This window comes from Cnephaeus nilssonii (genome assembly GCF_951640355.1).
Source record: "Cnephaeus nilssonii genome assembly, chromosome: 7".
NCBI classification, from domain to species: Eukaryota; Metazoa; Chordata; class Mammalia; order Chiroptera; family Vespertilionidae; genus Cnephaeus; species Cnephaeus nilssonii.
Window position 1 is genome coordinate 100598142 of NC_137078.1, and position 22166 is coordinate 100620307.

At 56.3% G+C, this 22166-nt stretch overlaps 1 protein-coding gene across 4 annotated transcripts in view; it reads left to right on the forward strand.

Annotated features, from left to right (window-relative positions):
• Window positions 1-22166, forward strand: part of ACOT7 (acyl-CoA thioesterase 7) — a 66222-nt gene continuing 44056 nt past the window's right edge. For 2 of the 4 annotated variants that reach the window (XM_079777213.1, XM_079777215.1), the window contains exon 1: window positions 5965-6240. In XM_079777213.1, coding sequence (XP_079633339.1) covers window positions 6068-6240 — 173 coding nt within the window. In that variant the 5' untranslated portion in view covers window positions 5965-6067. Of the gene's footprint in view, window positions 164-5964; window positions 6241-22166 lie in introns of those variants that run through there. The other 2 variants (XM_079777214.1, XM_079777216.1) reach the window with 2 other exon arrangements.

Genomic DNA, 22166 nt, shown 5'->3' on the forward strand with positions numbered 1-22166 from the left:
GGGCCCGGCCCCCTCCCTCCCTCTCCATGGCGCGACCCGGGCTCATTCATTCCCCGCGGGGCCTGCCAGACACCTGCGCTCTCCCGAAGCCGCCCGCCGCCGCCGCCGCCGCCAGCATGTCGGGCCCCACCGGAGAGACCCCGTCCGCCATCCAGATCTGCCGGTAAGAGGGGCGCGCGGCCGGGGCGCCGGGACCCCGCCCGGGCCTGCCCCGCGCCCGTCGCGGCCTCCCCGGGCCGTCACCTCCGGCCCCTCCACCCGCTGCCGCCTCCGCCCGCCCACACCTCCCGCCCCCGCGGCCGGGGGCGCCTCGGGGGCCGCAGAGCCGGCGGCCTCCCCGCGCGCCTCCCCGCCGGCCTCCGGCACATCCCCGGGGCGGCGCCGCGGTCACGCAGGCCGTTTGCGGGACAATCGGCGCGGCGCCTTTTCCGGGCGGGGGTCGGAGTGCCGCCCCCGCGCCCCGCCCCGCCCCGCCCCGCCGGCTCTCGGGCAGCCTCAGTCCCCTGAGCTCCCTAATTCTGGGTGGTCCCCTGGGCAGCGGCTCCAAGCCAAGCGGATCCCGGAATGTGGGGCGCTGGTGGCCCGCTCGCCGGTCGGCGTCCGGAGCTCGGCGAGCCCTTTGATGGGTGCCCGGGTGGGCGGAGGCTGCAGGTGTCCGGTGCCTCCTCGGGCACCTGCTCGGGTTTGGGGAGAGCCAGCGCTCACAGGAGGAACAGAAAACGCCTTCCCCTCGAGCGGCTTGAGGAGAGGGAATGGCCCAGGAGCCTGGCAGCATCGTACACAATGGGGCCAGCCGTTCTCCGCGGACCCCCGCCTTCCTTCACGGGCGCCGGGTACGGGGAGGCCCCCAGAGGAAGCGGGGGAGCGGGGAGTTGGCTCATTGCTACCGGACGGACGGAGGGCGGCCTCAAGGTTACTCCCCATCCCCTGGGGCAGCGTCGGGAGCGGGCCCGCTGGTGCGTGAGCCTGAGCTCAGGGTGGGCACGGCCCTGGGACGGCCTCCCAGGCGCCCGGCCTGCAACAGGCCTGTCCTGCGCAGGCACCACTGGCAGGGAGCGCGCCTTCCTGCCTCGGCGTGGGTTCTACCAATTTGGTCGCTGGCTATCACACTGACCTTGGGTCCAGCCCCAATTAGCTTCCTGTGGATGTTGACATCTGCCGGGAAGAGTAGGCGCTGGATCAGTGGGGCGCCCTGACCCCAAACCTTCTTCTGGCCCAGCCCGAGGCCTTTACTGACCTCAAGGTCAGGCTTGACTTTTCTAGGGGGAGGGAATCTTTGGGGGGAGCCTTGCTCCATCCGCTTTGTTCCTGGCCGGGTGTCTGTCTCGGCCCCACCCACTCCAAGTTCCAGGGGCAGAAACAATAGGAATAACTGATATTTGGAGACAGGCCCTCCTGCGGGCGGGGTGACCTTGGGGTCCGTTCTGTGCACAGGGCCTGCATAGCTCTCGCCTCCCTTGGTTTGCCCACCTTCCCTGGGAGGGAGGCAGGGTCTCACCACTCGGCTGCGTGCAGGAGGAGGTTGAGCTCGGGAGACCCGGTGCCTCTGTAGGTCATCCAACCCCGAGAGCCGGAGGACAGCTCCGACCAGGGCTTCTGCCTCCAGCACGGTTCTTTCCGCTGCACTCCCCCCGAGAGAAGGTCTCATTTCAGTCTGCGTGGAACGCCAGGCTTTTATTCACTTCTGCAGGGTGATGAATAGCAGTTCTTTTTTTTTTAAATCCTCACCTGAGAATATTTTCCCATTGATTTTTAGAGAGAGTGGAAGAGAGAGGGAAAGACAGAGAGAAACATCAGTGTGAGAGAAACACATCGATTGGTTGCCTTCTGCACGTGCCCTGACCAGGCCTGGGCCGGGGAGCAGCCTGCAACCGAGGTACGTGCCCTTGACCGGAATCCAACCCGGGACCCTTGAGACCGCAGACCAACGCTCTGTCCACTGAGCCACACCCGCCAGGGCATGAACAGCAGCTCTATACATACTCGTCTTTTTACAAACCAGCTTCTTACTTGAAATTTACATAAGGCTCTTAACCAATGTTACCCCAATAAGTTTAATTTAATATGAATAATTAGCCCTGGCCGGTATGGTCAGTTGGTTAGAGCGTCGTCCTGTCCCAAAAAGGGTGGGTTTGATACCGGTTGGGGCGAATGCGGGAGGCAGCCAATCAATGTTTCTCTCTCTCTCCCTTCCTCTCGGTAAAATTAATAAAAAATAAAACAAAATATTCTTTAAAATATTAATTAAATATAAAATAAAAATACACCTGAAATTTATATAATGTTTTTAATCAATGTTACCTTAATACATTTAATTGAAAACATAATTATTTAAAACCCCAGCTTCAACAGGTACTAGAGTTTTGGAGAGCTTCAGACTCTCCGTGTGCACAGCCCGCTCACACCATGCTCTCCGCTGCCACCCGCAGTCACAGTTCACATTGTCTCTGTGGGGTGCCGGGCAGGACACCTGGCTGAGGTGAGCTCACGTGCCCAGAGCACCTGCCAAAGGTGGAGGGCCGTGGCGAGGGCCGTGGTCACGAGGACTTGGCCTGGAGAAACCCCAGGACACCGGGAGAGTGGCCACATCAGGGTGGGGAGCCCTTTAAGGACATGTGAGCTGACACCCTGTTTGGAAAGAGGAGCCTCCTGACGGGACAGCCACGCCCATGAATTTAATGAGTTTCACTGAATCCAAGGAGCAGAGTGCCCCGGGGAGGGACAGGGACCTGGAAAATGTGGTGCCTGCCTTAGGGGTTCCCAGTTCAGCCGGGAGAAAACGCCCCAAGCCCCACCGTCCAGCACCATTAAGAGCGGTTAATGCTCTGGGTCCTGAAGGAGGTGTGGAAGGGACAGGGGCTCTAAAGGCTGGGGAGGGCAGTGGTTAGAGCCAGCTTTGCAGTCCCAGGCCTGGGTGTGCGTCCACCCTCTGCCCCGTGGCTGCCTAGCCCTGCTCTGCCCTGTTTCTCACCGGTGGTTCTGGGTGCTAAAGAGAAGAAAGTGCATCCGTGCCTGGCAGGGCGACTGGCTCATGAAAGTAAATGGCAGCTCTTTTTGTGGGAAAAGTGGGACGCAGGCTCAGGAGGCCAGTGTCCTGGGTTCGAATCCCAGCTCGGCCTCTGTGGGTGTGCACCTTCAGGGCGTTCCTTAACCTTGCCGGGCCTCCGTGTTCTAATCTGTGAATTGGAGACCATCACCGTGCCCTTCGCACAGAGCCTCTGACACAGAGCCCAGCATTACACACGTGACGAGGCTCACAGAGGGAACCCCGACCTCTGAGGGCTGAGCTTTGGGTGGCCAGGCCGCTGTGGGGCGCTGCCCCTCCTCCTCCTGGTCCCGCCCTACAGATGCAGGTTTGGGGACAGCATTTAAACTCTCAGAAGAGCATTTTCCCCTTGCTTTATTTTGAGTAATCAGAATTGAGGTTTAGTTAGCAAATTGCATTTCTCCTGGTCGCCCTCAGTGTTGTAGTGTCAGCCGGCTCTGGCACTGACCTCGGAGCTCAGACTGGGCTGAGGAGACCGCCTGAGGCCCGGAGGATGCCCTCTGCCAGGTGACCTGACGTCCCGTCTCTGACGGCTCACCCAGCGCAGGTCCACCTTGTGTCGTGCGGCGTAGTCACGGCATCAGTGGCCCCGAGCGCCTGTGGAAGTCCAGCTGAGGGGTGACCTGTGGCAGGTGCTGGGGGTGTGGGCGAGCAGTGTGGCTCCCTCAAGGACAGTGCAGTCTGTAGAAGAACCTAAAAACCGGACGTCCGGGGGCTCTTTGGGGACTGCAGCCAGCTTGTAAATGGAGGTGGGCCTTGGCACGGCCCAGCGGCAACCTGGAGCCCTCCGTGGGTAGGCCGTGCGCAGGCTGCAAGGTCATCGCTGCTCGCCTGCCTTTAGATGCGGGGGCAGGAGGGTGCGCCTGGAGGCGAGGGGCTGCTGGCCAGGAAGCCTGGGAAAGGGCCGGTCTCAGCGGACGTGCCGGTGGTACTGGTGCGTGGCCGCAGGGGAGTACGCCGTGGGGTTGGACTTCCCCCCTTGGGCTGTCTTTGGGTTTACAGTGGAATTAATGGAAACAAACCTGATTTACAGCAACCACATTTGGAGGTAGGATTCTGGAACATTCCATAAAACGATGCGGCGCCTGGGTGAGGCTTGGCCTTTGCTGCCGGAGAGCCTGTGGGTGGGGGCTGGGCTCATCACTCTCCCGGCTCCTGTAAGTGGGCCAGGCCGCCGCACCACCTGACCGGCTCCCGGGTCTCCATGGGGCCACGAGCGCTTTCTCCGGGGGCAGGGCTCCGCCAGAGCGTCCGGCCTGGTGACCACCTGGACACCTGCTGTCCACTTGGCTTCTTTCACTCTAGGAGGGGTCCTGGGGGGGTCACTCTGCCCTTGATCCTGGCCTCCTTACAGCTGAGTCACTCAGGAAGCTCTCATGCAGATTGTCTGCCTGCAGATTAGACTTCAGGGGGAATCACCAGCATGCAGCTTTACGAACGTTTCTGAGGCATTTGGGAAAACTTGAGTAGTCCCTTGGTGGTTAATGCTATGAAGGGATTCATACTGTATTTTAGGTGAGATAATTGTTTTGCGGTTCTGTTTATAAAAGGAGTCTTTAGCTTTTATTTATTTTAAACACACACACACACACACACACACACACACATATATATATATTTTTTCTTGAAAAGGGAGAGGAAGAGAGGGATAAATTCATCAATGATGAGAGAGCGTCATTGACCGGCTGCCTCCTGCACGCCCCGAACTGGAGATCGAGCCCACAACCCCGGCCTGTGTCCTGACCGGGAGTTGAACCATGACCTCCTGGTGGACAGGTCAATGCTCAGCCACTGAGCCACGCCGGCCAGGCAGGCGTCTTTATCTTTAGAGGGAGTGTGAGATGTTATGGATGCTCAGCTGTGATGTCTGACGTTCTCTCAAACGCTGTGGAATGGGGAGAGGGCCAGAGAGGGACCAGCGTTGATTGTTTGGAGCTGTTTGGTGGGGCGGGGAGTCATTTCCTTTTGCTCCACTCACAGAAGCCTTTGATGTGTTCCACAATTAAAGAGTAAAGGAGAACGGGCCTGCTGGGAGCTGAGAGCCACTCCTGACGCGGGGACTGTGGGTGTGTCTCCGTTCCTCCGCCCCCTGCAGCCCAGGACCCAGTGCCTGCTGCCTCCCGCCCCCCCTGACAGCCGCTGCCGGCCCCTCCAGCCCCCTCGGGCTGCTCCTACCCAGGGGCCTGGTGGCTCCTGTTCTCTCAGCCTATCAGGAGGGACCAGTGTTGCGACTGGTTCTTGCGGTTGCCAAAACGTCCCTCAGTGATAACCATCAGGGCACTTGGAAAGTTATTACTCACAGGATCTGGAAATGTACAGCAACCCTCAGTGAGGTCAGGGGGTGGGGGGAGGGGGAGCGAGCAAGCTAGGGGGCCAGCTTGAGCGTGAGGCTGTGCCGGTTCTGCTTTTATCGTGCTTCCTGCGGTGGATGGTGAGGTAAGAGGGAGAACTTACAGTCCGGAGAGAAAAAAACAAGTGGCTCAGATGGTCAGTGTGTGAAATCGGCCAAGATCTCCCAAACAAAGGAGCCTGGCGGGCGAGGCCGGCTTCTGCAGCCACCCAGCCCGCCGGCATCGAGTTGGAAGCAGGTGCCTCCTGGAAGTGGTGCCCTGGCTGGCAAAGCCCCCGCGGGGCGCTGGCATTACCCACAGTACAGACCCCTCCACCTCGTCTGTCTGATCGGTGCCTCTGGCCTGTTGGTGCGGCTGCTGCCTGGGCCTGGCTTGGGCCTGGCACCGCGTTCTTGGCGGGTGTTGCCACAGCCCCACCTATTTCCTTCCCACTGGCGGCCGGGCCCTGCTTTCTGTCTCATTTGCTTGGCTGTGTGACTTCAGGCTGAGTCATGAGCTCCTTCTTGCATCACTGGCTGCTGCGAGCATCCTGCTGGCCCTGCGGCTGGGGGGGGGGGGGGGGGGAGGCCCCTGGAGACCTGCCGCTCCTGTAGGCAGGGCCGCGGGAGACCGGAGGGGGCCGCTGAGCCTCGTGCTGGGAGCTGGGAGCTGGGAACGGGCTGCCGGCAGGATGAAGCTGCTGGCCTGGGCGCTGCGCCTCCGCCTCCACCTCCGCGGGCTCACGGCCGGGCGGCCACCTGCCCGGGAGGGTCCGGGGCCCAGGAGCTCCGCGGGGCTGCGGCCGCGATGCTGGGCCTCGGTCCGGGCTTTTGGGAGCAAGACTGGACCCTCTGGCTCTGGAAGGTAGGATGATGGGTTCACTGCGGTGCCCGGTGATGCCGGCTCCAGCAAATTATCCTCCCTGAGGCGGGGGTGGGGCCCCGGATCTACGCCCGTTTGGCCCAGTGGTTAGAGCGTTGGCCCACGGACCGAAGGGTCCCAAGTTCGATTCCGGTCAAGTTGTATCCAGCATATACCGTGTTGAGCGTTTGTGGAGGCAACCAATAGATGTGTCTCTCTCACATTGATGCCTCTCTCTCTGCCCCTCCCCCCTCCCTTCCACTCTCTCTAAAAATCAATGGGAAAATAGCCTCGGGTGAGGATTAACAAAAATAAACAAGTACAGCCACATCATCAGAAGCACGGGTGCTCCAGAACCTGTGCCTGGCGTCCAAGATGGGGGTCGTCTTGTGTGACTAAGCCCTTCAGCGTGGAGTCTGTGCTAACTCTGGTTCCTCCACGTCAAACTGCATCGAATTGTGGGACACCAGCTGGTGGCTTAGAGGCTTGGCTGATGTGAAGGGGGATAATGAGCACAAGCAGGAATGGAGCTGCTGGGTCAGGTGGTAATTCCGTGTCGAAGTAAGAGCCATTCAAACCTGTAGAGAAGTTTTTTAGTTTATTTGAGCCAAACTGATGGCATATGTCAGGGAGGCAGTTTTTGTTGTTGGTTTTTCTAATATATTTTTATTGATTTCAGAGAGGAAAGGAGGGGGAGAGAGAGATAGAAACATCAATGATGAGAGAGAATCATTGATCGGCTGTCTCTTGCACCCCCCACACTGGGGATGGAGCCTGCAACCTGGGCATCTGGCCTGACTGGGAATCGAACTGTAACCTCCTGGTCCACAGGTCGATGCTCAGCCACTGAGCCACGCCGGCCGGGCTACAGTTTCTTTTATGTGTTTAAATTAAGGAGGGAACATAGGAAGATTCCATGAAGGGGGGAAAGCAAGGCAGGAATTGGAGTTCAGGGTAGTTAACGAGATGAACGCTCCCTGGAGGGTTATATTCTCACCAGGGACATTGTTTCCGCATTTCAGAGGTGTGTGAGCCTAGAAGCACAGAACAAGGAGTTACAGGCCTGAGGCGGACAGCCACCAGGACCTGCCCAGTTGGACATTTAGGATAAGATCACCGGAGGTTACTTTTCATAGGACCTGTTCCTTCACCCGTCTGTGTTCAGCCTTTTGGGGACCTGCCAGCTGTTTGCCAGAGGCGGCTCTCCTCCACGCTGCCACAGCAGCCTCAGAGCTCGCCGGGCCCCACGCTCTCGCCAGCACTCGTTGCTGTCCGTCTTTTTGATCCTCAACACCCTAGTGGCGGGGAGGTGGCGTCTCATGGTGGTTGGGTCTGAGCTTCCCTGATGACTATCGATATTGCGTACCTTTTTGTGAGCTCAGGGGCCCTGTGTCCGTCTTTGGAGAAATGTCTGTCACACCCACCTGTCCTCACTTGGCTTATTTGTCCTTTGGTTACCGGGAACCCCGGGCGGGCGTGGGCTGCCTGTCGCAATGTCCGATAACGGAGGCAGGGTGGAATCATACGAGGCGCTTATTGAGAAGGCCGCCAACCAAGAAGACCGGGCGCTCACGAGCATCAAATCCTGTCCTCCAGCAGGTGGGGGGGCCAGGGTTACATTGGGGAGTGGCCTAGGGGTGCTGGGAACGGAATGCCATTACAAGCTGTCCTGGGGCCAGCAGAACCCACCATTGTTCCTGGTCGCCAGGTGATGAGAGACGGCGTGGCTCCTGGTGGGGTCGGCCTGACCGTGCCTAACGGTTCTGCCCGCGTGCTGGGCAGTGTCCACTGTCCGCTGCCGAGTCACCTCCTCCGCCACTTTGCTCGGGATCACAGGCGCCCCGGCCTGAGAAAGGACACGCAGAAAAGCTCAGCCCCTGTTCCGGAAGAGTCTGTGTTCTAGGACTTAAAGTTCAATGATTATTTTCAGATGAATCACGTGCTCTATCGGATTATAAGTCCCCTATCACTTTTATTTTTGAGTTGAAGAATTCCTTCTAGATAGTCTACGAGATACAAATTTCTTCTCAGATGTATGATTTGCAAAGATTTTCTCCCATTCAGTGGGCTGTCTTTTCACCTAAATTTTTAAAATTTATTTCAGAGAGGAAGGGAGAGGGAGAGAGAGATAGAAAGTCTACTCAACATCTGTTATCACACATAGTTACACATTTTTCTCTCTCGTGATGAGAACTTTTATTCTCTCCACGACTTTCAAATATGCGCTCCAGTATTCCTGCCTGTGGCCACCACGATGTACCTTACAGCCTCGTGGTTCCGTCATCTTCCTTCTGGAAGTTTGTGGGCCTGACCCGTTCCCCTCAGCCACCCCGCCCCTCCCCCCTCCGCCTCTGGCAGCACCAGTCTGTTCTCTATGCGCTTGTTAGTTTTTAGTTGTGTTTTTTTTTTTTAAGATTCCACATGTGAGTGCAATCATAGGGTGTCTGTCTGTTAATGGGGGGAGAGGGCTTCATCCCCCGGTTGCTAGTGGGGGTGAATTTCTTGCAATGTCCTGAGGAAAGGAATGTCTGAGCCTCGCCTGGGAGGATGCGATTTGGTAGAAAGCTCTGTTTCCCTGGAATAAACCCTGGGTTTCTGAAGTCCCATTTCCCGGGTCCGCAGCCAGTGTCCGCAGGTTCCTCTCGTGGTGGAGCCGGGCCTGTCCCGCGGCAGGCCGGCGCAGCCCAGCTTGGGCTCCCACCGCAGTTCCTGGTCCGGGGCGTGTGCGGTCTGCATGGCTGCGGCCCAGGAATCAGGAACAGAGCCCCACAGTCAGGCGTCACCGGAGCCAAGAGCGAGAGAGAGAGAGAGAGAGAGAGAGAGAGAGAGAGAGAGAGCGCGAGAGCGCGTTGCTTTGTTCCCATGATGTCTTCCCAACGCCTCACACCCTTGCGGTGGCCACGCCCGTTCTGGCCAGTGGTTTCTGTTCAGGTGTAACTGACGGAAAAGCACCTTCCCGCCCTGGCCGGTGTGGCTCGGTGGCTAGAGTGTCGGCCTGCGGACTGAAGGGCCCCAGGTTCGATTCTGGCCAAGGGCACATGCCTGGGTTTCGGGCTGGATCCTCGGTAGGGGGCGTGCAGGAGGCAGCTGATCAATGATTCTCTCTCATCATTGATATTAATTGATATTCTCCCTCATCATTGATATTAATTGATATTGATATTCTCTCTCATCATTGATATTAATTGATATTCTCTCTCATCATTGATATTAATTGATATTGATATTCTCTCTCATCATTGATATTAATTGATATTGATATTCTCTCTCATCATTGATATTGCGTGTGTTCAGAGCTTTTGCCCGTTTTCCTACTGGCCTCTCTTTCCCTTTCCTTTCCTCTCTGAAATCAATAAAAATATATTTTAGAAAGAGAGAGAGAACCTTTATCTATGACATCACAGATATGGAAGAAGTAATTGGTAGAAGACAAGGGCTTAGGAAGCAAGTTACAGAGGCAAAGGAAGGCCCTGGAGCTTCGAAGTGAGGAAGGTGAAGGTGACGGCCGGAGAGATGGGGGGCGGGGGGGAGGGAAGGCGTGGGCTGCTCCTGGGAGGGAGGGCCCGGATGCCACTCTCTCTTCCCCCGGCGGCATGTTAGTCCTCTGTGTACGTGACCGCATCTATCTGCCCTTTAACCCCGATGGACACCCAGGCTGTTCCCGGTCTCGGCTATTCTGAGTAGCACTGCCGTGAACATGGGTCATATATCTTCTTTAGTTAATGCCTTTTCTTCAGATAAATGCTCAGAAGTAGGGCCTGGCTGGGTGGCTCGGTTGGTACGAGCATCGTCCCGTACACCAAAAGGTGGCGGGTTCAGCTCCTGGTCAGGGCATGTACCTGGGTTGCGGGTTCAACTCCCAGTTGGGACACCCGAGGGAGGCATCCTATCGATGTTTCTCTCTCACATGGATTTTTAAAAATCTCTTTCTCTCCCTCCCTCTTTCTCTAAAAGTGAATGAAAACATATTCTCAGGCGAGGATTAAAAAAACAACTCAGTCCTGCCGGTGTGGCTCAATGGTTAGAGCGTCAGCCCACGCACCAAAGGGTCGAGGGTTCGATTCTCGGTCAAGGGCATATACTTGGGTTGTGGTTTGCTCCCCACCCCTGGTCAGGGAGCGTGGGGGAGGCAACCAGTTGATGTGTCTCTCTCACATTGATGTTTCTCTCTCTCTCTCTCATCCTCCCTCAACCTCCACTCTCTGAAAAGCAGTGGGAAAAAATGTCCTCGGAGAAGATTAACAAAAACCCCACCAAGTCAGAAGCGGCATTGCCGGTCATATTGCCACCGGGGGACTGGCCCGGGGCCAGTCTGCCTCCGCACGCCGGTAGCTGTGGTTCTTGACTTCGTGTAGGAAAGATTTCACAACGCGAGGCCGAGTGACTGTGATGTTTACTGAAGCCGGACAGGAAGCAGGGCAGGGCTGGGGTGGAAAGGCCAGGAGAGCAGGCTGGACGCCTTGGCCCCGGGAAGCAGGGGAAGGCGCGGGCCGCAGGCTGCGTGGGCTCCCCGAGAAGCAGTCACAGGAAGGCAGCAAGCCAAGGCGGGTGGGGAGCTCCCTGGAAAGTCAGAGAAAAGGGGCTTGGGGGCTGGATCGGGGTTAGCCTGGAGGAGCTGCCACCGCCTGCTGCTCCCCCGCGGCAAATGTCGGGGGGCCCTTGGAGTTGGGGAGAGAAAAGTCGATGCACGCCTGGGAGGGAGAGGCCTGAGCACATGCTGAGAGCCGCCAGGGTTGCACCTGTTTTCCAAAGGTGGGGTTTCAGGGGGGTCTGGGGGGTCGATAGACTAGTCGTCGGCTTTGTTTCCCTGACTCCGTCCGTCCTTGGGTGTGGCTGGCAAAGGGCACCACGTGGGTGTCTGTTATCCGCTTCCCTGATGGGTGGGTGATGTAGGCTGTTTACCCGGCGGGCGGAGAAGTGGGACAGGCACTCCTAAGTGTCCGGGGCGGGAAGACGGGAGTTTGCGATGTGCTCGGTGGCCGGAAACTGTCGGTCTCGGGCGCCCTGTGCCACGTGCCGGGCCTCCTGACGCCTCCTGTGGCACCTGGTTGCCTTGTGGGAGCCCCAGGCTGTGGCCGCAGAGGCTGCACCAGCTACCGCCCCCCACAGGCCGCTCCTTTCCTCACCCAGCACTGGGCGCTGCCTTCTGATGGCAGCCCATCGGACGGGTGTGAGCGGCCCACCCGGGTCTCGGAGGAGGCCTAGCGGTGACTACCCCACAGGACTGTCTGGTGGGGCCTGGAAGGGCCTCGTGCAGGAGGGGGCTGGGAGCACGTGGGCGTGGTTTCTGGTCCCTCCCCCTCTGTCCTGGCCGCCCAGCCCGGCCGGCCCTGGCAGGGGGCATGCGGGATGCTCGAGGTGTGTCTGCCTGCCTGCCCAAAGGAGGCTTCGCGTCCCAGCCCCCTCCTGAGCCGGCTGAGTAGGTATTCCGTTGCCTGTGGGCGCCCCGCGGGTGGAAACCTGAGCCTGAGGCCGATCGGGTGGCCAGGCGCCGCCTGGTGCCCAGCCAGTGGCTCCCTTCCCTGCGCCCTCTAAGCCGGGGCTGCGCTCGCTCCGTGTGGCCCGGGAGCCCAGAGCTCTGACCGCCCAGTGGCTCTCCGGGCCTCGGGGCCTCGCTTTCCAGGAAGCGGGTCTGTTTGATGGCCCCTCTGCGCTTCCTTTCCTGACGGGCGCCCCCTGCCCTGTGCCCCCTGCCCTGTGCCGCCCGAAACCAGAAACCAGCCCTCGGAGGCGGCGACACGCACAGCCGGGGGTGCCTGCCTGACCGCGTTCAGCCGGAGCCAGCGACAACGGCTTTTCTTGAGACGGTGGGGCTTTTGTCCATGATGATTTTTTGACTTGATTTTGCTTTAATTGCTTCCATGTACCTACTAAATTTTTACATTTGTTTTAATATAATTAGTGGGCTGTGGGATGCAATATAGGGAATTAGGAGGATGTTCAGTTTGGTAGGAAATTACAGACTGCCTTCCAAAGTGGGTCCCCGGTGAGTTCCTGCCGCTCCGCGTCCTCGGCCTCAGTGTGGAGTCTGGCCCGCAGGTGCGCAGGTTTCAATTTGCCATTCGCTAATGACCCTGTGATGCTGAGCATCTCATGCTGCTTTGCCATCTGAGTGTCTTCTTTTCTTTTTTCTTCTTTTTAAAATACATTTTTATTGATTTCAGAGAGGAAGGGAGGGGGAGAAAGAGACAGAAACATCAATGATGAGAGAGAATCATTGATTAGCTGCCTCCTGCACGCCCCACTCTGGGGATCGAGCCTGCAACCCGGGCATGTGCCCTGACCGGGAATCGAACCGTGGCCTCCTGGTTCATAGGTCGACGCTCAACCACTGAGCCCCGCTGGCCAGGCAAGAATAACCTTTTATCTTTTTTTTATTTTATTATTAATTTTCTTTTGTCTTTAAGAATAGCCTTTTAAAAGAACATACTTTATTTCTTATATTTTAACATGATACATTTTGATTTTTCATCACAAGAGTAAGGAAAGGACTTTAAACTAATAGAAATCACATATATTAATTATAAATAAACTGTCTCACTAAAGTGAGTTTGAAGGAAACCTATTTTTATCTGCTATTTAAATTTTTTAATTTATTGATTTGAGAGAACGAGAAACAGCGATTTATTGCTCCACCATTCATGCCCTCTGGTTGATTCTTGCATGTGCCCTGACCAGGGATCAAACCCGCAGCTCAGAGTATTGGGTCAGATCTACCAGCTGAGCTACCTGGCCGGGCTGACTTAGTATTTAAATCCTTGAAAAGCTTATGCCTTATTGCAGAATTACCACTTAGAAAATACCGGCAGTGATAACAAACTCAAAATGTGTACAAATGGCAGCTATGTCGTCTATGTACTTAACAAGTTAAATATTTGCATTTCTCAATTTAATCTCCTGAGGAGCTGCCTCCCATCCCAATGTTAAGGAATTCTTTAATTTCATCATAGAGAGCACGCCCTGCACCGCGCTAACACGCATCGACTCCCTCCTGCTCCTGCATCTCCACAGGGCAGCTGGCCACGCGCCCCGTGTCCCTAGCGGTGCTGTCCCTAGCAGTGCCGCAGGGACAGAGGGGGTTCCAGAGCCTGCGGGCCCCCCGCAGTGAGGCAGGAGGCCGCAGTGGGCTCCCTCCGGTTGGGTAACAAGCCCTTCACTGTGTCGTAAGCTCCAAACAAGACGAGACCACAGCGCCCTGCACCGGCGCCTCGAACCCGGGTAGAAACCAACAGTCCACCCGGTTCTGCTGCTTCCATATCACAGCCCCTAACCCCCCACCGTCGCCCTCCGGGACCTCTTCCAGGACCCGGGTTCGGGCAGGACCCAGCGGGCATGCTGCACAGGGTGTGGCCCAGGCCTGCAGCGCCGCCTCCGAGCAGTCCCCCCGGCTTCCTCTGTACACTCCTGGCCGGGGCTTCTGTCCAGCTGCTCTCCAGCTGTGCCCAGGCTGACCGCTCGCGATCTGAGCTGCCGCTCCGGTTGGTCCTGGGAGGAGGTGCGTGCAGCTTCCCCCGCCCGCGGCGTTCGGACCCCCCCCCCCCCCCCCCCCCGTGCTTCTCCACGTGCGTGTTCAGAGCTGTTGCCGTTTTCCTACCGGGTTGCTCGTTACTGTTGAGTTTTAGGAGCTCTCCGTGCGTTTTGAATACCAGTTGTTGTTTTTAAATCAGCGTGTTGTGTAAGCCTTTCCTCCCGGCCGGTGGCTCGCCTGGATTCTCTCAGCAGCATCGCGGCTGCTCCCTGGAACGGGCGGCCAGGAGCTGAGCCGCGGGGGCTTTGCGGGGTCTGGGCGGGGAGGAGACAAGGTCGTAGGAGACAAGGTCGGGTGGCGGCTCCCAGGCTCTCGGCTCTGCGTCAGCCTCCTTGTTCCAGGCGAAGAAACTGAGCACCTTGGGGCACGTGGCAGCTGTGGCAGAGCCTCGACCAGGACCCAGACTTCAGACCTTGTCTCCCGGGCCAGCTGGCCCTGGCATACCCACAGCCCGCCCCGCCCCCCCCCCCGGGCACCGGCCACGTGGCCTGGGCCGATGCCCAGCAGGGTGGGCAGCTTCATGCCCGGGATGCTGGGAGGGGCCGAGAGGCTGAGAGGGTCACGCTCCTCTCTCCCTGGCCCTTCAGGGTTGAGGGCGACTTCTGCCCAGTGTCGTCAGGCCCAGTGTCCTCAGGGGGGCCTTCAGGGAGTCTGGGCGCCCTTCCAGGTGATCCTGCTATGACGGGTAGACCTTGGGCCTGCAGCTCTCTGCACACCAGGGGCCTCGCTGCCAGTCCCGGGGGGTGAGAGGCCTTTGCTGACGCCGCCTGGCTGCTGGGCAGGGAGGGCTCCGGGGAGGGTGCAGGGAGGGCTCCGGGGAGGGTGCAGGGAGGGCTCCGGGGAGGGTGCCCGAGCTCCCTCCAGAGGGCAGTCTGCTGCCTCCCTCCTGACGTTGCTGCCCTCGGGCACAATGCTGGTGGCTGGGGAGTGGGGCACCAGCTCCGCTGGCTCCGGGGGGCGCTGTGGTTACCTCTGGGGGCAATGGGCTGGGTCCCAGCGAAGTGTCCTCATGCCAGCGGCTAAAGGAGGAGCCCAAGGCATTTGCCAAAAACACGGATTCTCTGCGAGCGTCAGCCGGGGCAGGAGGGTGTTTAGTTACCTAACCCGCTTTACTGAGGTGTCATTTCTATAACTGCTCACATCTAAGTGAGCAACTAGAGAATCTTGACACACGTCTACACCTGTGCAGCCATCACCACAATTAAAGTCACGAGCACGCCCCTCGGGTGAGAGTCCCTCCCTCCCGCCTCCCCAGCCCGGCAGCCTCGAGCCCCTTTTTGTGGCTGTAGAGCAGCTTAATGACCTGGAAGCCCCAGAATGTGTTCCCTTCGGGGCTGGTCCGTGCTGCCGCCTGAACGGCTCGTCCGTCCCTCTCTCGTGCTGAGCAGTGCTCCCTGGGCGGGGCGGACCGCTGTTCCTCCGTCTGTGCGTGGGCATGGGAGCTGGCTCCTGTTTGGGCTGTTACAGGGAGCACTGCTCTGAACGAAAGTCTAGTGTTTTCATTTGTTATTTTAAATCCTCACCTGAGGATATTGTTTCCATAGACTTTTATAGAAATTAGGAGGGAGGGAGGAGGAGGGGGAGAGAGAGAGAGAATCATCGATGAGAGAGAGACACATCGATTGGTTGCCTCCTGCTCACAGGGCGGGGATGAACCTGCAACCAAGGTATGTGCCCTCGACCGGGAATTGAACCCTCAACCCTTCAGTCTGTGGGCCACCATTCTAACCACTGAACCAAATGGATGGGCTCAGCTAGTGTTTTCAATCTGCTGTTGGGCCAACAAGTTACATATGGATTTTCTTTCCTTTTCTCAAAAAATCTTTATTGCTGAGAGTATTACATATTTTCCCTCATTGTCCCCCTCCACCCAGTTCCTGCCCCACCCCAGGCCTTCACCGCCCTGTTGTCTGTGTCCATAGGTAATGCATACATGCATATAAGATCTTAGGTTAATCTTTTCCAACCCCACCCCCCTTCCCTCTGAGATTCGTCAGTCTGTTCCATGCCTCTGATTCTATTTTATTCATTAGTTAATTTTGTTCATTAGATTTCTTATTTGTTTATTTTGATTTTTAGACTTAATTGTTGGTAGATATGTATTTATTGCCATTTTATTGTTCATATTTTTAATCTTTTTTGCTCCTTTTTCTCCTCTTGCTTGTCCTCCCTCTCCTCTTCTTCCTCCTCCTCCTCCTTCTTCTTAGAGAATGCCCTTCAACATTTCATATAATACTGGTTTGGTGGTGATGAACTCCTTTAGCTTTTTCTTGTCTGTGAAGCTCTTTATCTGACCTTCAATCCTAAATGATAGCTTTGCTGGATAGAGTAATCTTGGTTGTAGGTTCTTGCTACTCATCACTTTGAATATTTCTTGCCATTCCCTTCTGGCCTGCAAAGATTCTGTTGAAAAATCAGCTGACAGTCGTATGGGTACTTCTTGTAGGTAACTAACTGCTTTTCTCTTGCTGCTTTTAAGATTCTTTGTCTTTAGCCCTTGGCATTTTAATAATGATGCCTCTTTGGGTTCCTCTTGTTTGGGACTCTCTGTGCTTCCTGGACTTGTAAGTCTGTTTCACCAGGAAGGGGAAGTTTTCTGTCATTATTTCTTCAAATAGGTTTTCAATGTTCAGAGAGGAAGGGAGAGGGCGAGAGAGATAGAAACATCAATGATGAGAGAGAATCATGGATCTGCTGCCTTCTGTATGGCTCCCACTGCAACCCGGGCATGTGCCCTGACTGGGGATCCAACTGTGACTTCCTGGTTCATAGGTCGATGCTCAACCACTGAGCCCCGCCGGCCGGGCAGGGCAGTGTGTCTATGGGCAGGGAGGGGCTTCTCCCTCGGCAGGGCTTCCTCCTGACCCAGCTCCGGTGTGTGCCCTTTGTCATCCCGCCTAACCTCGGGCTGGGCCAGGCCTCCTTACCGCGCAGTCTCGCTTTCCTCACAGGTAGAAGTTGGGACTCGAACCAGCTAATTTCCAAGATCTCTTTCAACTCCTATTTCCTGTGATTTTTTTTTTTTTTTGCATTTATATATTTAGAGTATTTCACCCCAAAGCAGCAGAATATGCATTCTGGACAGATGAAGACAAAATGCCCTCTAAAGTTAGGGGCAGTGTCTGCCTCACCTGTTTTCCTAATGACCACATGGAACAAAAAGATAAATCAACAGCCGAAACCGGTTTGGCTCAGTGGATAGAACATCAGCCTGCGGACTGGAGGGTCCCGGGTTCGATTCCGGTCAAGGGCATGTACCTTGGTTGAGGGCACATTCCCAATAGGGGTGTTCAAGGAGGCAGCTGATCGATGTTTCTCTCTCATCGATGTTTCTAACTCTCTATCCCTCTCCCTTCCTCTCTGTAAAAAATCAATAAAATATATTTTTTAAAAAGATAAATCAACAGACGTATGATTTGCATCAGTACCCCCTCACCTTTCCTCACCAGAGTGCCAGGAAGTGACACAACTCCCACTCAGCTGAGGTTCATTCCCACAAGTGTCCCAGGCCCAGTACTTTGGCCTGTAACAGAACCAAAACCTTGGAGCCGCAGGTCCAGGTCGTGAGTCCTGGACACACAGCGTCGCGGGTGCTGGAGACAGGAGCGCTGCCTAAGCGAGCGCATGGCTCTGTGGGAAGCGAAGGGGAAGTGCCCAGTGTCAGTGTCTGGATGGTTGTGTTCCCTGGGATGTCAGTTTATGGATGGTTGTGCTCCCTGGGATGTCAGTGTCTGGATGGTTGTGTTCCCTGGGATGTCAGTGTCTGGATGGTGTGCTCCCTGGGATGTCAGTGTCTGGATGGTGTGTTCCCTGGGATGTCAGTGTCTGGATGGTGTGCTCCCTGGGATGTCAGTGTCTGGATGGTGTGCTCCCTGGGATGTCAGTGTGTGGATGGTTGTGCTCCCTGGGATGTCAGTGTCTGAATGGTGTGCTCCTGGGATGTCAGTGTCTGGATGGTGTGCTCCCTGGGATGTCAGTGTCTGGATGGTGTGCTCCCTGGGATGTCAGTGTCTGGATGGTGTGCTCCTGGGATGTCAGTGTCTGGATGGTTGTGTTCCCTGGGATGTCAGTGTCTGAATGGTGTGCTCCCTGGGATGTCAGTGTGTGGATGGTTGTGCTCCCTGGGATGTCAGTGTCTGAATGGTGTGCTCCTGGGATGTCAGTGTCTGGATGGTGTGCTCCCTGGGATGTCAGTGTCTGGATGGTGTGCTCCCTGGGATGTCAGTGTCTGGATGGTGTGCTCCTGGGATGTCAGTGTCTGGATGGTTGTGTTCCCTGGGATGTCAGTGTCTGAATGGTGTGCTCCCTGGGATGTCAGTGTGTGGATGGTTGTGCTCCCTGGGATGTCAGTGTCTGAATGGTGTGCTCCTGGGATGTCAGTGTCTGGATGGTGTGCTCCTGGGATGTCAGTGTCTGGATGGTTGTGCTCCCTGGGATGTCAGTGTCTGGATGGTTGTGCTCCCTGGGATGTCAGTGTCTGGATGGTTGTGTTCCCTGGGATGTCAGTGTCTGGATGGTGTGCTCCCTGGGATGTCAGTGTCTGGATGGTTGTGTTCCCTGGGATGTCAGTTTATGGATGGTTGTGCTCCTGGGATGTCAGTGTCTGGATGGTGTGCTCCCTGGGATGTCAGTGTCTGGATGGTTGTGTTCCCTGGGATGTCAGTTTATGGATGGTTGTGCTCCTGGGATGTCAGTTTATGGATGGTTGTGTTCCCTGGGATGTCAGTGTCTGGATGGTTGTGTTCCCTGGGATGTCAGTTTATGGATGGTTGTGCTCCTGGGATGTCAGTGTCTGGATGGTTGTGCTCCCTGGGATGTCAGTGTCTGGATGGTTGTGTTCCCTGGGATGTCAGTGTCTGGATGGTGTGCTCCCTGGGATGTCAGTGTCTGGATGGTTGTGTTCCCTGGGATGTCAGTTTATGGATGGTTGTGCTCCTGGGATGTCAGTGTCTGGATGGTGTGCTCCCTGGGATGTCAGTGTCTGGATGGTTGTGTTCCCTGGGATGTCAGTGTCTGGATGGTGTGCTCCCTGGGATGTCAGTGTCTGGATGGTTGTGTTCCCTGGGATGTCAGTGTCTGGATGGTTGTGTTCCCTGGGATGTCAGTTTATGGATGGTTGTGCTCCTGGGATGTCAGTGTCTGGATGGTTGTGCTCCCTGGGATGTCAGTGTCTGGATGGTTGTGCTCCCTGGGATGTCAGTGTCTGGATGGTTGTGTTCCCTGGGATGTCAGTGTCTGGATGGTGTGTTCCCTGGGATGTCAGTGTCTGGATGGTGTGCTCCCTGGGATGTCAGTTTATGGATGGTTGTGCTCCTGGGATGTCAGTGTCTGGATGGTGTGCTCCCTGGGATGTCAGTGTCTGGATGGTGTGCTCCCTGGGATGTCAGTGTCTGGATGGTTGTGTTCCCTGGGATGTCAGTGTCTGGATGGTGTGCTCCCTGGGATGTCAGTGTCTGGATGGTGTGTTCCCTGGGATGTCAGTTTATGGATGGTTGTGTTCCCTGGGATGTCAGTGTCTGGATGGTTGTGCTCCCTGGGATGTCAGTGTCTGGATGGTTGTGCTCCTGGGATGTCAGTGTCTGGATGGTTGTGCTCCTGGGATGTCAGTGTCTGGATGGTTGTGCTCCCTGGGATGTCAGTGTCTGGATGGTGTGCTCCCTGGGATGTCAGTGTCTGGATGGTGTGCTCCCTGGGATGTCAGTGTCTGGATGGTGTGCTCCTGGGATGTCAGTGTCTGGATGGTTGTGCTCCCTGGGATGTCAGTGTCTGAATGGTGTGCTCCTGGGATGTCAGTGTCTGGATGGTGTGCTCCCTGGGATGTCAGTGTCTGGATGGTGTGCTCCCTGGGATGTCAGTGTCTGGATGGTGTGCTCCTGGGATGTCAGTGTCTGGATGGTTGTGTTCCCTGGGATGTCAGTGTCTGAATGGTGTGCTCCCTGGGATGTCAGTGTGTGGATGGTTGTGCTCCCTGGGATGTCAGTGTCTGAATGGTGTGCTCCTGGGATGTCAGTGTCTGGATGGTGTGCTCCTGGGATGTCAGTGTCTGGATGGTTGTGCTCCCTGGGATGTCAGTGTCTGGATGGTTGTGCTCCCTGGGATGTCAGTGTCTGGATGGTTGTGTTCCCTGGGATGTCAGTGTCTGGATGGTGTGCTCCCTGGGATGTCAGTGTCTGGATGGTTGTGTTCCCTGGGATGTCAGTTTATGGATGGTTGTGCTCCTGGGATGTCAGTGTCTGGATGGTGTGCTCCCTGGGATGTCAGTGTCTGGATGGTTGTGTTCCCTGGGATGTCAGTTTATGGATGGTTGTGCTCCTGGGATGTCAGTTTATGGATGGTTGTGTTCCCTGGGATGTCAGTGTCTGGATGGTTGTGTTCCCTGGGATGTCAGTTTATGGATGGTTGTGCTCCTGGGATGTCAGTGTCTGGATGGTTGTGCTCCCTGGGATGTCAGTGTCTGGATGGTTGTGTTCCCTGGGATGTCAGTGTCTGGATGGTGTGCTCCCTGGGATGTCAGTGTCTGGATGGTTGTGTTCCCTGGGATGTCAGTTTATGGATGGTTGTGCTCCTGGGATGTCAGTGTCTGGATGGTGTGCTCCCTGGGATGTCAGTGTCTGGATGGTTGTGTTCCCTGGGATGTCAGTGTCTGGATGGTGTGCTCCCTGGGATGTCAGTGTCTGGATGGTTGTGTTCCCTGGGATGTCAGTGTCTGGATGGTTGTGTTCCCTGGGATGTCAGTTTATGGATGGTTGTGCTCCTGGGATGTCAGTGTCTGGATGGTTGTGCTCCCTGGGATGTCAGTGTCTGGATGGTGTGCTCCCTGGGATGTCAGTGTCTGGATGGTGTGCTCCCTGGGATGTCAGTGTCTGGATGGTGTGCTCCCTGGGATGTCAGTGTCTGGATGGTTGTGTTCCCTGGGATGTCAGTGTCTGGATGGTGTGCTCCCTGGGATGTCAGTGTCTGGATGGTGTGTTCCCTGGGATGTCAGTTTATGGATGGTTGTGTTCCCTGGGATGTCAGTGTCTGGATGGTTGTGCTCCCTGGGATGTCAGTGTCTGGATGGTTGTGCTCCTGGGATGTCAGTGTCTGGATGGTTGTGCTCCTGGGATGTCAGTGTCTGGATGGTTGTGCTCCCTGGGATGTCAGTGTCTGGATGGTGTGCTCCCTGGGATGTCAGTGTCTGGATGGTTGTGCTCCCTGGGATGTCAGTGTCTGGATGGTGTGCTCCCTGGGATGTCAGTGTCTGGATGGTGTGCTCCCTGGGATGTCAGTGTCTGGATGGTGTGTTCCCTGGGATGTCAGTGTCTGGATGGTGTGCTCCCTGGGATGTCAGTGTCTGGATGGTGTGCTCCCTGGGATGTCAGTGTCTGGATGGTGTGTTCCCTGGGATGTCAGTTTCTGGATGGTGTGCTCCCTGGGATGTCAGTGTCTGGATGGTGTGTTCCCTGGGATGTCAGTTTATGGATGGTTGTGTTCCCTGGGATGTCAGTGTCTGGATGGTGTGTTCCCTGGGTTGTCAGTGTCTGGATGGTTGTGCTCCCTGGGATGTCAGTGTCTGGATGGTTGTGCTCCCTGGGATGTCAGTGTCTGGATGGTTGTGTTCCCTGGGATGTCAGTGTCTGGATGGTTGTGTTCCCTGGGATGTCAGTGTCTGGATGGTTGTGTTCCCTGGGATGTCAGTGTCTGGATGGTGTGTTCCCTGGGATGTCAGTGTCTGGATGGTGTGTTCCCTGGGATGTCAGTGTCTGGATGGTTGTGTTCCCTGGGATGTCAGTGTCTGGATGGTTGTGTTCCCTGGGATGTCAGTGTCTGGATGGTTGTGTTCCCTGGGATGTCAGTGTCTGGATGGTGTGTTCCCTGGGATGTCAGTGTCTGGATGGTGTGCTCCCTGGGATGTCAGTGTCTGGATGGTTGTGTTCCCTGGGATGTCAGTTTATGGATGGTTGTGTTCCCTGGGATGTCAGTGTCTGGATGGTTGTGTTCCCTGGGATGTCAGTGTCTGGATGGTTGTGCTCCCTGGGATGTCAGTGTCTGGATGGTGTGTTCCCTGGGATGTCAGTGTCTGGATGGTGTGCTCCCTGGGATGTCAGTGTCTGGATGGTTGTGTTCCCTGGGATGTCAGTTTATGGATGGTTGTGTTCCCTGGGATGTCAGTGTCTGGATGGTTGTGTTCCCTGGGATGTCAGTGTCTGGATGGTTGTGCTCCTGGGATGTCAGTTTATGGATGGTTGTGTTCCCTGGGATGTCAGTGTCTGGATGGTTGTGTTCCCTGGGATGTCAGTGTCTGGATGGTGTGTTCCCTGGGATGTCAGTGTCTGGATGGTGTGCTCCCTGGGATGTCAGTGTCTGGATGGTTGTGTTCCCTGGGATGTCAGTTTATGGATGGTTGTGTTCCCTGGGATGT